The following is a 17776-nucleotide window of genomic DNA, read 5'->3' on the forward strand; positions in this document are numbered from 1 at the left end:
TTGAAGGCCAATTGAGTGGAAGTGCTGCCAGGGCGCCAACGCTACACGGCTATGTGAAATAGCTAAACAGTGTTCGAGTAATCCTGAGCATCGCCTTCAAGAGTAGCGCGTCAGAGCGTAAGCAGATCCTGTTCGCATTAGCTTGTCGATCAGTGGCCATATTCTGCTTCTACGTCGACAACTCAATCATACCTCAAGGAAAGCAACGTATGTGCGAAAAACATTGAGCGTCAAAAGCTATCTAAGAATTCATATTTCACGTACAGTTGCAAATTGTCCAATACGTCACTGTTCTTTCGTTACGATTCAGTGAAGTAATGACTACGCGTCCGTAAGGCATCACATCAACCTACGCAGCTGGTCACTTAGTTGATGCTTTTGTTGATGATCATTAGTAAATGTCTCTGAGTGTTTTGTAGAGGGTGGGCCTGTTAACCCTTACTCGTCGTGCAATTAACATGTCTTGACGCCTGGCATGATTACGCATCTGACAAGCAACATTACACGTGTTAACGCTCCTCGCACTAAATGACATTCATCTGTTGTTGTTGTTGTTTTTTGAAAGCAGGCCGAAGTAATGGTAGAATTAGCTCTGTAATAGAATGCCTGCTTGCCGTGCAGCAGCGTTGGCTCAATATTTGCAAGAACGGAAACATTTTTTTTTGCATATATCTCATATTTTCGCTCATGGGCAACACTGATTTTTCGCTCGCGACCAACCACGCCAACGTTGACTATGACAAAGAAATGTTTGCTAAATCAGCTTTTCAATGCTATTCTTTTAGTGTCAGTGAAGCAGTGCACTTAGTCTTCTCTTTCTCATCGCGTGCTCTTGTCCCATTTTTTTCTTGCTTTTCTAGCTGTTTCATCGGTTATGCTATGCATTTTCATCATTCGGAATCATTTTCTGCTTTTGTATTCATCCTGACATTGCTACTCACGTCACGGACTTCTCATGTGAAGACCTCACGAATCGCCTCTAAATCGTTTCAATAAATGCAGACTAGCAGTTTGCCTAAAAAACTTTATTTTATTCTGCCATTCGCCACTTAATTCTTTAAGATGATATTGCGTCATGTCACTTGAGAACTCATTAACACATGTTACTCAACTAATTTAGTTGCGCTAGGTTAACAATTTTTGCAGTTAGGTTGCAGCGGATTCTCTGCTCGCAAAATGTTGTTCACTATTCAATTGACGCTAACTTGAGGTGTGATTAAAATTCTTCGTAATATTCATAAGTACTCAGAAGACAGCAAAATGAAACGCGCCAATGAGTCAAGATTTGCAATTTCTGTGTATTTGTGAAGTTTACATTATATTGCTAAATACAGAGAGCATGCATACCACGAAACAATGCGGCCATTGATGGGCATAATGTTCTTGAGAACAATGAGCAAATAAAAATAATATCACTTCTAGTCAACAAGATTTTTTTTGCTAAAATAACATCATCTGTGAGGAAGAATGACAAATTGAACAAACTTCAGATGCTCTCGTGTTATGGTCTCGCTAGCACACCAATCTTTATTTAAAAGGTCACACAGAACGCAGCATCTTACGCTGCATGTACGAACCTGTTGGGATGCCGATGTGTCCTTCGACTTCCTGGCACATGGGGTTAATGATGATGAGGAAGCCCGTGATGAGGTGCACGATGAAGAGCAGTTGGACGGCGATGCTCACACCTCCGTCACCGATGGACATCAGGATGTTGGCTCCGACGTCGTTGCCAAAGGTCAGGTAGCCCAGTGTGGCCATTACCACGTACAGACCAACGAGAGCTGGCAAAAGAAAATCGCTCGTTAAAGAAGGCCAGCCACCGCAAAACTGTCTTATGCCAATGGCATAGCCACGGAGGGAGGGGGGGGGGGTGTCCTCTTTTCCCACCTTTCGAACACTTTCTGTTTTGTATAGGTATATATACATGCTCAAGTACACACGCCCGAAAATGCAATAAAACTGGTAGACTTGTCTCGTCTACCGCGAAAAAAAATGCCTGGTTGCGTTCTTCTCCTAGCGCAAAGCTGTGAAGCTGTCATGCATCGCGACTACATGCTGTTATGTACAATAAGTAAACACGCATTCATATGTATGTACCTATGTAGTTCACTTGAGCATATGCCGAACCGTAAATACATTAAGATATATTCCAAGTCTTTTAGTACAGTTTCTAAATATCAGGAAGACTATAAATTCATTGCGATCGCAATTGTAGGGACAGTTTCGGCGGGTTTGGCCCTTGGTTTTTCCGTCATGCTTCGTTTATATATTTAAGAGAAAAGTAAAATATTTCATAAGAAACTGTTCTCCAAGTGCGTGAACGAAGGATCCAAAAAGGCGAGACATTGCTCCCGCGACGCGTTAAAAGACTCTCCCACAAAGCATAAGTTCTTAAGAATGCCAACGGCATGCTATTTGTCACCATTGCTCGCCGGCAGTATGCAGAGCTCAGAGAAGCTTCAGCATTTGCCCTTAGCCACCACGAGATGGCACCAAGGGTGCCCTTTGAAGATCGTCGCCGCACTAATTGTTCACTGGAGTTTTCGATGCGCGCTCCCCTCCTGGCTGTACCACCAATATATTTCTCTGCTGGGAGTAGTCGCCTACACGTGCGAGCTTATTTCGTGAAGGGTTGACTTGTACATTCGTCTTATACTTTCCCCGTAAAGATTGACTTGATTGCTGCGCAGTGTACGAAAGTCCCTTTGCTTTCTGCCGCACCCGCATTATGAATAAGGTGTCAGCTGCTTACTATAAGAGTCAAAGTAGGGGTTAGTTCGTTGTGCGTAATCGACAGTTGCAGCGCGCTTCTCAAACACAGAGTAGTAACAACTGTGACAGTTATTAGTGCGCACTCGTCCTGTGTATATAATTACATTCTTATGCTGTGTCTTTCTTCGTTATTGAGTAGTGTACTTCAAGTGTCAATCTGCGACACTTGTTTGCGTTCGACTTGCATGTGTTCAATTCGTGCGTTGTTGTTTTTTTTTAATTGAGCAGTGCGCTGCAAGTTTTGAGCTGCCTGCCGTCTTTCGCATGATATTCAAGTTCGTTGCTATCGCATTCATTCACAATGCAGTGACACTGAAATCTTCTTGATAGTCCATCATTGTTAACGCGCTGGAAGCGATTGTTGCGGGTGAGCTGGGTTCTCCTGCTTTTCTTTTTCGGCAAACTTTGGTTCAATTTTCTGGACTACCTATGTCCAACCCACGGACTCACAGCGGGCTTGCACTCACCAATGGTGGCGTACGCCACGGCCATTGGGAACCGGCTCCTGTCCCGCATGTCGTTCTGGATGGTGGGGAACATGGCCGCACCACCGTACGAAAACATGATGGTGCCGAATCCCCTGAAGAACTGCGCGAAACCAATGTGTGGTGGATGCCGGGGAAACGCCGCCCGTCCGTCGTGCATCCGGACGCAGCACACGCCCACGACGATCAGGAACGCCGCCGCCGTAGCTCCCATGGCGCCAAATGCGGCAAACCTGCGTCGTAACAATTGAACAGGGCGCAGTTGAACCAGAGGCCCGAAATGGCAAAGCTGTTCGTGCATGAGTGACATTCCCTATTCACGACAAAAGGGTTCATTTTGGAGCCAGGAAGGCGAGGGCCTTATGAAATGTGCTTGGCTAGGTTATCTCATCAGTGGGAGAGAAGATGAGGCCGGCAAGAGCTAACCTTTGCAACAGCTAGCCACCATGTGAACCAACGACAATTTAGGAGGGAAATGCAAAGAAAAGGCTACTTTTAGTTTTACATTGAGGTGGGAGAATTTTGAGGAAAAAGTAACGTGAACATGGCCGTAAGAGCTATATTTGCGCCTGAAGCAAGTCCTCTGTGAATACTGCGTCAGAAGTGCGAAGCAATACCTCTTGTCGTACTGTGACGAGTGCTCCCCCGTGCTGGACCCGTCGAACAAGAAACCTGCCACTTGATCGAATCGCCCTTCGATATTCAAGTTTCTCGACTGCTGCCCCAAGGTCGCGGGATCAAATCCCGGCCCCGGAGGCAGCATTTCGATGGAGACTCACCGCCAGGCACATGCGTGCCTAGATTCAGAGGCATATCAAAAAACCTCAGGTGGCTTACATGGCACTACACTACGTCGTCTCTCCTCATCATATCGCCGTTTGGCACGTAAAACCCCAACCACTTTGTACTATTATTCGATTACTATTTCAATGGACTACTGCTCACCCGAAGTCCTTGGGCGTTCCCAGCAACATGAGGACACCCATGGCGGCCGAGATGATGATGAGCCAGTAGCAGAACGTGAGCGTGGCCTTCTCGCCGAAGAACTGCCTCATGACATCCATGACTAGCTCTGCTGAGAGCAGGATGAACACCGAGCCGTAGCCGAACAGGCCCATGATTTGCACTGTCGACGTGAACAACCTGCGGGCGTTGGAGAACCAGGAAGCGAAGAACACAGAAATCTTACAGAAATGTCAACGAGGTGGGCATAGCCAGTGTTCTTAACACGTAACCATCGTAACTGATGTGTAAACCTGTAATATATCAGCGTGTCATTAGGAGAGGTCATTAAGGGCAACTGACTGGATTCCCGGAGAAGGCAAGCGGGTTAGCATAGGGATAGGTGGGCAGATGAGATTACGAAGCTTGCGTCCGTGTGGATCTTCTTTCAACAAATCAGTTTCTTGCGCTTGTGTTCGCTTGTTTATGTTGTCCTGTCTCGTTGCACTGCTGGCGATGTTTATGTTCAAGTAATGTTAGCGACGTACTTAATTAATCATGTACCTACTTAATGGTCAGCTTAGTAGCGATCATCATAAATACTTGTTGACATTGAAGGCCTTTATACTGGACAGGATTGCTAGTGGATTCACTTAAAAATGTCCGTGACACACCTTGGGAAGCTACCTTTAGCCGGTGCGATTGTAGGGTCTTTCATGTAAAGAATCGTGGACGTCATTACGCTTTCTCCTGCGTGATGGTATTAACCCTTGCAGGGGAAGTATAGTAAATACACTTAATGAAACTGAGGATAAACTTTTAGCGGTAAGCCGAAGACACGTTTATTGAAAAATGGCAGAGGTAAACCGACTGGTCATCAAGTGGGGTGAGCGCGAGCAACAACAACAGTCTTCCTTCTCTTCTTTCGCTAGCGCTCCTGCTGTTCTAACTTTTTAATGCTACAAAACGTTTCACGGCGTTTAAGAAACGACGATGTGTAAAAAGAACGATTTCGTAAAATAACAAACAAGATATGTTTGTTTGTTTGTTTGTTTGTTTTTGTTTGTTTGTTTGTTTGTTTGTTTGTTTGTTTGTTTGTTTGTTTGTTTGTTTGTTTGTTTGTTTGTTTGTTTGTTTGTTTGTTTGTTTGTTCTTACAAACAGTTTTGTTGATGCGATGGGCTTGGCAGCATTACAGTACCAAATTCGGTGGCTCGTGGGCAGTCCTAGAAGCTTGAGGTTGCAAGTGCGATTTCATGCCGTGATGATTGCGTCCTTGTCAGATTGATACGTAGACCTGCATTCGCTTTTATGTGAAATTATAGAGAATGCCTCACTGTCGTTCGAAGAACGCTGACGTACTTATTGCTGTGTCTAATAATGGGCTGATAGCATTGCATAGTTATGAAACTATAAACATAATGGCTAGCTTTCAATAAACCAAGCAGGTTTCTTTTTCCACAAAATGTCAGCTCATCGAATCGACACATCGTTCAGTGATACCACCCTTATGTGGCCTTACCTCATTATCTCAATTTAATTTTGGCAGCGCACGCTATTTACGATGTAGCGTTTCCTGTCCAGAGCACGCGTCTGTACTGCAGGTGCAACGAGGTTGATTCATTATCTGTCGTTTCCAAACGCAGCTGTACAGCCTACGGTGTCAGAAGGAAGCGCACTTGCCCACTAAGCACACGCAACTCACTTCCTAGTTCCTCTAAAAGCAGATGCCATTACCAGCAGCTTACGCTTTTGTTGTATTTCGCTGCTATATTACCTGTTTATTCCCACTGCTGTTTATACTCTGCTCTAGTATATTCTTCATACATAGTGTGATGTTCGAGAAAATGGTGCACGTACGTCAGGCTGCGCCTGTGCGGGGTTAATTACCTAGCGCTTCTGCCTTGTGGTATCCATTAGCAAGTGATCTATAGTAATTAATCTCCGCTGATGTTGCGGAGACTGGTGTGTCCATATTAGCGCTAAGCGCTGATGAACAGCAAGGTCAAAAAACGGAGCATCATGGGGTGCTAGAAGTTGTTCTACTTTTTCGATGCTGCTTGTGTTATGCAAGCTGGCCAATAATATTGTGCTGGATACAGGCCCTGCCAGGTGGAAATAACAGTGATTTGTCAGCCACGGGAGGGCAGGTGCACTAGAACAGGCACACAGAAGTGCCTAATGCATGAACCAATTACATTATCCTTTAATCGAAGGAACTAAATGAATGTGGCTTTGACCGATTTTGCTGTTATGTAACGTAAGTTATATTAATAGGCAATGCAAACGTTGTTTCAATGCCGAGTGACAGCGTGGTTTAGCAAAGGATAGCTGTAATCTATTAGGCAAATTTTACGAAGCTAAGCAATGGTTAAACGGTTGTAGATTCATGGCGCTGCTGCGGAGGTAATATCCATTAGTGGTAATTGAGAGAACTCACTAGGCTAAATAGCAAATTTATTTATTTATTCACAATTCACACCGCCTAATGAATATTACCGTGAATGACGCTGCGGGAACCACATATCTATTGCACTGCAAATCTTCGAAACTTTCAGCACTCACTGTACTCACTCACTAACACGCATTAACAGTCAGTAGCCGCATCATGAGATAGACAGCTTTTTGGACGCATTCGCACTTTTATGTGATTTTTCATGCACACATCACTTGTTCGATAGCGTAAAAAAAAAGACAGACAGTTGAAAGCAGCATGCACTGGTACTACACGTATATGTTTGTCATGCATGTAATAATATTACACGTTACGATTTTTATGCATTGCGGTTACCTCAAAACTTTCCGCATGATTACAATTAAGTTGACGGCGGCCTCCTCAACAGTAGATATTTTACCATTCATAGAAATTTTCAACGAATGAAGACAGCTCACAAATTATTCAGTTTTAAATCTGAAGCAATCCTTGAGGAACCAAAGGTATATTGAGCATTTTTATCTACTTAGCTTCCCACTGAGCTCGAGTCTACTATACTTTATTCGTCGCCACTTTGCAAGCAAGTCGCCGTCACTTAGAGTTGCAATAAGCAAGGCTGATAAGATTTATTGGAGACTAAAGCGGATATTTTTCTTGGCGCTTCCAGTATGGCGAAACTAAAATATTTACAAAGATTATTCGCAATCATGTGCTCACAGCAGCGTCGATAAAGCAGCGGTGTTGGTAATGCTTTTTGATAAAAGAAAATGATTTTCCTGAAGCAGCAAATGCTTTGACCGGTCCATAAAAAGTTTGTTCGTTCCCCTCTTTAACTGCATCGACCAGTCGTAGTAGGATAAAGACATGAACAAGTGATGTAGTATTATAGAGCCCCTGTTCGGCGCTAGCCTGCTCTGCAGCGCTGCAGCGTAGGGCGGAGATTGTCGCAAGGAGCCTTCGAGTAAATCGTCACTGCTGAAATCTTGAAAAATTATCACTATATTGTAAATTTTCCTCGTAATATTTTATCTCCCTCGTAACCAAATTGAGGGATTACAGTGGTGAAGGAAAGTTTCGCCTTAGTTGTTTTGTCCAGCATGCTGCCGACAGTGACCACTGTCAAAAGTGGGGAGGCTCAGCTCTCCTTGTCCCCCCCCCCCCCCCCCGGCTGGTTGGTGAAGGAAAGTTTCGCCTTAGTTGTTTTCTCCAGCATGCAGCCGACAGTGACCACTGTCGAAAGTGGGGAGGCTCAGCCTTCCTTGCCTCCCCCTCCCCCCCGGCTGATACGCCTATGCAAAACAGGGACGTACTTGGCCCACTTTCCGTACGCCCTGAACGCGATGGATGGGTACGGGTCCCGCACGTGTCCTCTGTACTCTGCCCATCGCTCCTCCAGGATGGTCCAGCACTCTCCCAGCTTCCAGCCACTGTATCCTGATGCGAATGCCGACGCGACGATGAGAAATAGTCCGAACCAGCCTGCAGAGCGTTCAGATCGTACGAGCATGTGAGAGGGAGGAAAGGAGATCACACGAGTACTTCAGATGAGGCAAGTTTGTTGCATCAAATCTCGTTTTGCTTTACCACAGCCAAGTTTGATCCCCAGTGAAAGAGACAGTAGAAAGAGAAGAAAGAGCAAGCAACTGAAACAGTGCTCGTCTTGTTGCCTGTCAATTACGCCTTTGTTATTATCTCTTTTCTTCAGACTCAAAGTGAGCTACGCTACAAGAAAATAGTGGTATACAAGATTTGAGTGAAACATAAAATATGACAAAATAATATAAAGTAGATGCAGCCAACTGAGAGATATTACCATAATTAACAAACGTGCTACCATTTAGAAAACAATTGTTCCCAAAGTAGGAAAAAAATAGTAAAGGAGGCAGCGTGAGGTATAATATACATGTATATATTACCACATCAATATTAAGATTGTAGTGCAGCATACAATGAACAAATTGTGTTGAAGAACGGTTCTTTTTGCTTACAGCGTGCCGTATTACCTAAACTGAACGACATTCACTAACCACATCTTGTGAATACGCTTGCTTAAGTACGGCTGCGCTTGAAAATGTTCTTTTGTTGCGTGAGTCTTGTCATGGGAATGAAACAAGGGTACGTGATTGCACGTCAACCATTGCTCCTGCGAGCATCTTGCTTTGGCAGAAAAGCATAGAAGTTTCTGAATAATTTCAGAACTACATAAGTGCTCCAGCTGGTTCATCTTTTGATACCTGAAGTTGCCGTGAACGCATTTTTCGGCACATTCATCTAGAGTGACCTAGTATTTCTCAAACGCTAATATGTTACAAACATGCTAGAAGTTTTTAAACCATTGCAACATGGGGTGCTCCTCTAAAGAAGTGAATTACTGTAGCCATTTATGGGCACAATTTGCAAGGAAAAAACCTGAAACAATAGCCTAATGGTAAATTAGGCATTGCAGCTGCCTCAAGTTTATTCATGTTACTTCTCTTTGAAATACATTGGCCACGCGCAATCGCTATAGTGGAAGCGGCACCATGTTCAACGAAGCGTTGGACGTGGGGCGTTTCACCGTTAATTTCCAAATATTTTAATCCGCCTATCATCTCATTTGCTTTTTGAAGAAATTTAGCATCACGGACTGTGCAATAACGATATTTTATTACCTTGTCTTACAGAACATTGCTGTAAATTACACTATAATTTACTCAAGCACTTACTGTTCCTTTCAGCTTGGTCTCATTAGCATTAATTATATAAACATCATTTATTTAAAGAGAGCCGATGATAATCCGTGTCTCAAAAGGCTAATCACTATCCATGGACAATGACCTAGGCCGAATCACAAGTGTGCCTTTACAGTGTGACGGCAGCATTATGTTTTCCATCCCAACTCTGCTCCTCTCCCGTCTATCTTGGTGGCACACTATTTTTGTCGCGCATCGAGAACAAATCGATAAATCAATTTCGATTTCCGAGTCCTGCGAGCGCATCTCCTAGATGAAATGCATAGGAGCTCCCGCCAGCTTAAAGTTAGAACCTTCTGCTCAGAGTGACTAGGGTTTCTTTTCATAACCGGAATGGCGCGTCTCGTTTCAGATGAGTCCCTCGCGAACACTGCTGGGCACCGCGTACTGGCTTTGTGAGGCTGTTCTCCCTCGATGCCCCATTGATCCGTATACAGGTAGTGTTGACGTACAATCAAAACAATGAATACAAGAAAAGGCCGAGGATCTATACGGGCCTCTGGTCAGTCAAAACTTAATGGCAGCGTCTCCTGCGCCGCGCGGCGCAGCAGCCAGCCCGCCTGGAAGTGACGCCACACCTTCGCCGCAAGGAAGTGACGTCACTTAAAAAATTATTACCTAAAGCTATTTAAATGCATAGATTATTGATAAATAATTCGTCAAACCTACAAAAAATTTTACTATACGGGTGTTTGACGAATCAGTCGGCCTATATTTATCGATTGAACAGACACTACAAGTATTTTAAATACAGGGGGCGCCATGGGCGGCTGCGGCTGTCAGGGCGAGAGTGTGTTGCTAGGTCGTTTTGGTTCAAAGAATACGTCATTTTCCACCGCTAATATATATATACTACATATAATGAGTTCTGAAAGCTTATTGTCACTAAATAAAATGACATGCTTGGCTGAACAGGGACACCTAAATTATTCGGAAGTTTGGCAGAAAGTTCGGGTTTTCACCCAGCGACTCGAACGTCTGTGTTTATTTGCATATGACGTAGCTGAAATACACGAAAGTTGCGTGACGTTATGAAATAAAGAGAGGCGATTGATTGGGGCATTTTTGCCAATTTTATGTGGGTGTGGCAGCATTGGCCGTACGCGAAAATTACATTGTTAGGTTCAATAGGCTGCAACTAACGAGGGTGAAAGCGTTCGTTTTCATTCAAATCGTTACCAGAAAATGACTTTTTAGATAATATTCAGAGTATTTTTTACTATTCTCGTGTGTTCACGCTTTTAATGAACTAGGAAGGACTAGAGGCACCACCCTAACTTGCCCGTACTAACAACCAACCAACCTCTATAGCTGCTCGCGCCCCGCCGCAGTTGTCTATTGGCTAAGGTACTCGGCTGCTGACTCGCATGTCGCGGGGTGGAATCCCGGCTGCGGCGGCTGCATTTTCGATGGAGGCGAAACTGCTGCAAGCCCATGTGCTCATATTTGGATGCCCGTTAAAAAACTGAGGTGGTCGAAATTTCTGAAGCCCTCCACTTCGGTGTCTTTAACAATCATATGGACGTTAAACTGCACATATAAATCTATAGCTGCTCTTATTACTGTTTACTACTATTCTGGGGTAGAGCTACGTTTAAAATAAATTGTGAATGCTTTAGAGCACAATAGGCACTGAACCATGTGAGAGCCCTCAGCTGTCTCTGTTTTTATTGATGCGACAAGAAAAGCCAGGAAGCCAAGAAACAATTTAAGAAGCAGCTGCAGCTGGGCGAATTTGTTACTCATCTTAAGGGTGGGGCGCAAAAAAAAAAACCGATAGCACAACTGGCAGAAAACTAAGCTGCGCTCTAAGGAACAATTTTTATGGTCGTTTCTTGTTTGTCTGAACCCTTTAAACCAAATTCATACTATATGTGTACGTGCACGACCAATCGCCTTGCAACAGATCAATATGACATTTTTAAACTCAACATCAGGAGGCCGTGAGTATCATTCATGACAGCTGTTCCCACTCCGTCCCTAAAGACACCTTCCAGTGCTTACCTACAGCTATTCAACATCCTCACTAATCCCCTGCCCCCGAAAAATGACGCGGAACCTATAGCAACGTTCTTAAGGGCCTAGCACAACATTTTTTTGTCGTTCATGTTCGCCAAATGGAAGACCACATACGGACGCAAAAGAGTTGAAGGGGTTACAGCATAAGCATCACTGCAATGAGCTTTTCACCAAACAATGTAGGACAATCGCACTTTAAGCCGAAAACTTTTAATGTCTGATGCTCGCTTTCGTCCGTCCGAGACCTGAAATGATGCCAGAAGTGGCCTATCTCCATCCCACTATCTCTGAAATCACTTGGTGACACAACGGTTCATAAGAGCAGCTGTGCCGATGCAGCTGTAGTCTGTACCCATCATACTCACCCATAAATCACGTGGCTTCTGAGAGTGAAAAAATAGAACAAAAAAGCAAAAAGGAAAAATAAGGAAACTGAAGAAAGAACCAAAGGGCATTGCTTAATCAGTCGAATGGCCACAGGCTTTTGCTGAACACTCTTTAAAATTCATAAAGTGTTCTGCAGTGATATACTCACCGGTCTCAAGGATGGAGTATGGAAGAGCCAGGATGCCGATGCCGGCGACTCCTCCGACCACAAACACGGTGGCGAGGAACAGTGAGATTCCGTGTGGGTTGGTAGGCACTTCCAGGCTGCCATTTTCCGCCGATTTGACCTGCACGTGTAACGGTGGTTCTATTAAATGTTGCAAAGCACCCATCAACACTTCGCATAGGCGTGAACATGCGGGGTGCCCCCCCCCCCCCCCTAGTCTTCCCATGAAAGATGAAAAGTTTGTCCATACTCTTACGTAGTCCAACCTGTCTTTATTTGATTAAAGAGCTGGGTTACGGCCATACAAATTTCTGACAACACTGACCAAAGGCCCATGATGCTGCACATCAGAAACTTTTTTTTTTGCTTTCACACACTTACTCCTGGAGAAATAAGGACCAAAGGCAGGCCATTGTGCGAAGCTCATCAACGTCTCGTTTCAAATATTGTTCTCCCTTGTGGAGTACGTTGTCTTTTAAACTCGGCCAACGAGCGGGGAGGTGCTGTGATGCTACTCTACCCCCCGCCCCTTCACACACGCTAATGGGTACCCCTGGGTATGGCTATGCCACTTTACCTTTTGTCGGCTTTAGAACTTGAATAACCATAGTAATCATCATCACAAGCTGCAGCACTTATCAACGTTCTCTACAGTCAACCAAGTTTAATTCTCTCTTTTCCGATCTTTCAATGTTCTGGCAGCCACAAACTCAGCTGAGCGTAAGACGTGGCATGAAGCATTGCTGTTTGGGCGAAAGATGGGATCGTACCAATTGTGAAAATTGCTCTGGTTGAAATCATGCCCCCGGCTCATTTTCGGCATGTGCAGCGGGAATGAACGAGTAACAGCCGAATATCAATTAACGTATGACAGTGAAGCATCGTGTTTTGCTCAGTTAACACTTTAGCATTCACTTTCCGCTACCGTCTTCGTTCTAGTATGCGTACAGTGGTCTTATGCGTTCAAATGAAATAGTGGGCACGAGCAGTCTCGGTGAGCTTGAGCTTAGCTTTCTCGAATCGGAGCTCCAGTTTCAGTGAGAGCCCCAATTCGCTAGCATAAATTATGAACACTTGAACTATAAAATGATACGTTGTGCAGCCTGAGAGCAATTACTGCCATGCCACGAAAGTCGTTGCTACTACAAGACATTGCTATTTCAACGTTATTAAGCTTGTATAGCTACCGTCATCTCGCGGAGCCTGATGAGACTGGAGTTTTTGCTCGCGGACGCCATGCAATCTCGCATGTCAGCCACATAGAGCTTCGCTGTTATAAGTTAATATTCGTTGTTATATTAATGGCATGTGTGCATCTCGCACAAAAAAAAATACTTTCTGGCCATCGTCAGTGACAGTTATTCTGTCCCAGACACCTCAAGAGATGAAGTATGTACTGCACACGTTGTATGCTTGTATAGCAGGCGAGGTATATTGTTCCTTTTTTAGCACATGTATGAAGTAGTGTCATGCATATACCGCCACAAATAAAAAGACGTAGTTAATGAAGAGCCTCCGTCTCACTCTCTTGGAGGTGAACGTCCTTATTCTCCTTCCAGTCACACAATGCCCCTTTCATTGTGGCATGACCAAATCGGTATCGAATTACTCTGTTGCATTCAGCTCTTGTGAGTAATCTGCTAAAGAGAGTCAGTCATGGCTGTGAAATTCAATTCTGAACGGGCTTGTTCGCAGTCTACAGTGGAACCATGCGACCAAGGCATCAGTTACGAATGCCAACAAACACACCTCTCTCTTCAAGCTGCCTCCCTGTCGAGGTTTCTCTCAATGTCAAGAAGATCATGATCAGGAAACTAAAGCACGAAGACTGAAACCAATGCGCAAAAAAAGAACACGTGGTGGGGTAATTAGGGCTACAACTATCGCTGCGTGGGAAAAAGGAAGCGTAACTTAATCCCCAACTGCTTTGAAGCAAGGGTGAGACACTCCATCATCCTTGACCAACAAAGCATGACGGCGTCGTGCGCCGTCTCAGTTCAAGTCACACGATCTCGCATACTCGGATATAAGCTGGGGTAGGCGGGTTAGTGTGGAAAGGAGGCAGGGGGGGGGGGGGGGCGTGTTGGCTGTTATCTCTTGTAACTAAATAAAGCTAACTGTCACTTTGAAGGGACACCGGAGGAGGCCCCAGTTCAGCTGTGTTAGTAAACAAAACTGTGGTGTCGGCAGACGGAGCCATTTGCACAGTGAAGGAGAAGTTCATAACCGAGAAAGGAAAAAGAAAGAGGGAAAGAACAAAAAAAGGTGAAATAGGCAGCTCTGCAAAAGGCCTCAACAAGGGCAAGCAAAAATGACACATACGTCGTTGTGTACTTTTGAGCACTGCCTACATTATCCATGATACTAACCTGAACACTAGCTGTTCTTATGATAGCCCAGTTCCGACAAATTTGAAGTAAAGACAAATAGAGTAAGCACAAAGATGAGGAATTGTTCGAAGTGCTCGTTTATTTTTCGTACACAACCAACGAAATGGCGGGATCGGCGTTAGTAAATGCACTTCACTGCATTTCAATCTGTAATAAAATCACTGCACTGCAGTTCCCTAAAACATATTATTGACGTCTCCCCGGCTTAGTCATTAGCTTCAGTGGTTATGTATAGAACGAGCAAACCTTAGCAGTACACAATGAACGACATTTAAAGTAAAGGCAGCAGCTAACAGATGAAAGTGCATGTAACAAGACTTTCATTGCGGTGATGGGTATCTTCATCGAAGCGTCGACCAGCATGTCAAAAAGCCTCAAGCCTTTGTTACACAGCTGGGTGAATGAAAATACGTAGACACCATCATGGTCTTGTGCTTATGGCACTGCGCGGTTCACCCCAAGGTCATGAAGTGAAATCTCGACTAAGGTGGTCGAATTCAAACTCTATGGTCAGGTCATTTTAAACGCTTCCGATGAGGTGCACGCTGTTTGAGAACGGCGATGAAAACAGAGATATATGCCCCGCCGTGGTGGTCTAGTGGCTAAGGTACTCGGCTGCTGACCCGCCGGGCGCGGGTTCGAATCCCGGCTGCGGCGGCTGCATTTCCGATGGAGGCGGAAATGTTGTAGGCCCGTGTGCTCAGATTTTTGTGCACGTTAAAGAACCCCAGGTGGTCTAAATTTCCGGAGCCCTCCACTACGGCGTCTCTCATAATCATATAGTGGTTTTGGGACGTTAAACCCCACATATAAATCAATCAAAACAGAGATATGAGTACATTCGACAGCTCCGCTGCTTCCCTGACTTCACAGACGGTTATTGCCTCGATTTTAGGGTTTGTGCTTCACTGCCAAGTTGTGCACGCACGTGTGCGAGCGGTTTTTGTTTTATCGCAATGCTTTTATTGTTTTCTTTGAAACGTTTAGCGCACATATGGGCACGTGCCCTACACGTTTCTTTCGACAACTCAACACTCTGTTTGTACCATGATTTCGCGGTCAAGATCAAGGGACTCAACCAAGCTCGTCAGGAAATTTACCACTAGGTACATACATGCTCTCTCACCGGAAGAGATTGCAACCCTGTCACCTCGTCGTCAACCCAGAACGAGTTCTGTCCGGATCATCGCCCGGTTGCCTCAGAAAACTGGCATCGTGACCAGAGACGCGCGCGCGAGATGCGATTAAAGCTTTTGCGATATCCGCAAGCTTACTCTATCGGGCGTGTCGCTACTTGTTTCGTCATGACGTTGCAAAAAGTGAGGTCACGCGTCGCGAAGATTAGGAGCCTTGGCGCATGCGCATATTTTCCCGGCCAAATTGTAGCATACGCGCTGCACCCTTAGGCCAATCGTAAGCCTTTTGACGCAGGTTGCTGAGAACAGCTTGAAGTAGAAGAACCATGCTTTATATATGGTCGCAAACAAACACCACCAGGTATGTCATAATAGAGATGTCGGAGCTAACACGAGGAGGAAGATCCAGCCCTGACAGTGTTCAGTTTTCGAACTGATTTTTTTTTATTATCGTGCTGCCCCCGCCGCGCGCCCAATGCCAACTTCTTCCTTGTCGAGCGCCGCATTCTGAGGCGCTACAGAGACAAGGAGAGTGATTGTTTTGTCAGTGGTGCATACGCGCCTCATTTTTTTTTTGTCCGCTCTATCATTTTTTTTACCATATTTGGTCCACCCACTGTGATGAATAATAATATCTTGGGTTTTATGTCCAAAAAAACACTACATGTAGTCAGAGACGCCGCTGTGAAGGGCATCGGAAATTGTGACCATCAGGTGTTCTGTAACGTGTACTGAAAATGCACATTTCATGGGCTTCTACCCCTTTGCCTTCATCTAAATACAATCACTGCGGCTGGGGTCGAACCCACAACCTTCAGGCCAGCTGCTGAGCACCGTTAAAGCAATGTTGCGCCGAGACGGACCACTGTGATGACTAGTGTCTGCTAGGAGATGCAGGTCTTTTTTTTCTTGCCACGTATTTTTAATTTCGTCAGAATTATCACACGCGAAAAAGAAAAGAACTGGAGAGGAAGAGAAGGTGGTCGTTCACTAGAAAACTTCGAGCACCACACCGCCACGGTAACAGAGCGATCAGTTCTATATCCCTTTAAAGCGAAAGCCTAAGATACCTCAACAAGCGCGAAAATCGACCATCGTCTTCCCCTATCGGCGGCTTCAACACACAAACAATCATCACGTGATGACGTTTCTAGATGACGAGATCATGACGGCACAGATACCCACATTTAGGATGACAACATGGCGACGCATAACGTGACGTCGCATAACACAGGATGCCTGTAAGGAGGCAAAACAAGGCAAGGTGCAGAAACTTTGCGATGTCTCCCATCCTGGAGGCCCTACATAGGCTTGCTTGATTGCTTGCAACACTTTATTTCTCGTGCAATAGGAGGTAGTTTGAGGTGGTTTAGAGGAGCCCGCATCTCACAACCACCATATTTGCTCCTCTAAACAGGAGCCGATTGGCTACCGTCATGGCTCGGATTCTGTCGACCAGGGCCTTCTAGCTCGGCACAATGGAAACCCAAGCAGGACGGCCTCCTATAGTCCTTCATGATGGAGTTTGGTTTTGGGGGGAGGTTTGGAGTTGATTGGCATGTCCACATCATATGGGAAGAAACAAGCTCAACAGAATCGAGTTCGACACATCGACTGAGGAGAAAAAGAAGTTTGCTTTGCTTTCGACTCATCTTAATGAAGTACGTAAGAGACCTTGGGAGTTTTTCTCAGATTTGTTCTAGATTAAGCATTTTCCATGAACATCTCACTTGTCAGAAGTAGCCCGGAAATTCGCTCATTTCTCGAATGTTTACGTTGGCAGCTCTTGGGAAGCGTTGTGCCTGTGCGTGTCATTGAGCTTGTGTTACCTCTGTGCGCGAGCCAGGAAGAGCTGCTGGCCAGCAAGTGTCTGGAAAATAGGTAGAGTCTGATTGAGCGGCACCGCATAGTGAGTGCTGCAATCGGAGCCCTAAACAGAGCCCCCCTCCTCCTCATTAAAGAAACAAAAACTCGAGCGCCAACACACTGCACATTCACACAGGCACACCCTCACACCCAGGCACCAAAGACATACAGAGCCCCCGCCCCGACAGCATGCCAGGAACATCCGACTAAGTGGAGCTTCTCCACAGAACATTCCCAGGGAATGAATAGGTTTTCGCCATTTGTGGCAACTTACAGAGAAATGTGCGAGTGACTCGGTGTTATCAACCAGCCCGCTCAAATAAAACTCTAAATAAGCCCGGTTGAGAGGCACGTAAATCGAATCAAGAATGTGCCAGCTGCATGTGCCTCGCTTTTCACGCATGAACAAGCGAATGAAAACAACAAGTTAGGCATGGGATACGCG

The 17776-nt window shown here is 45.2% G+C and overlaps 1 protein-coding gene across 1 annotated transcript in view; it reads right to left on the reverse strand.

Moving 5' to 3' along the window:
- LOC119164282 (uncharacterized) overlaps window positions 1-17776 on the reverse strand; it is a 56725-nt gene that overhangs the window by 3943 nt on the left and 35006 nt on the right. Inside the window, exons 3-7 of the mRNA XM_075871325.1 lie at window positions 11922-12060; window positions 7946-8114; window positions 4206-4403; window positions 3243-3493; window positions 1578-1784 (exon numbers count right to left, since the gene is read on the reverse strand). Coding sequence (XP_075727440.1) covers window positions 1578-1784; window positions 3243-3493; window positions 4206-4403; window positions 7946-8114; window positions 11922-12060 — 964 coding nt within the window. The remainder of the gene's footprint in view (window positions 1-1577; window positions 1785-3242; window positions 3494-4205; window positions 4404-7945; window positions 8115-11921; window positions 12061-17776) is intronic.

Source organism: Rhipicephalus microplus, chromosome 8 (assembly GCF_043290135.1).
Source record: "Rhipicephalus microplus isolate Deutch F79 chromosome 8, USDA_Rmic, whole genome shotgun sequence".
Classification (NCBI taxonomy): domain Eukaryota; kingdom Metazoa; phylum Arthropoda; class Arachnida; order Ixodida; family Ixodidae; genus Rhipicephalus; species Rhipicephalus microplus.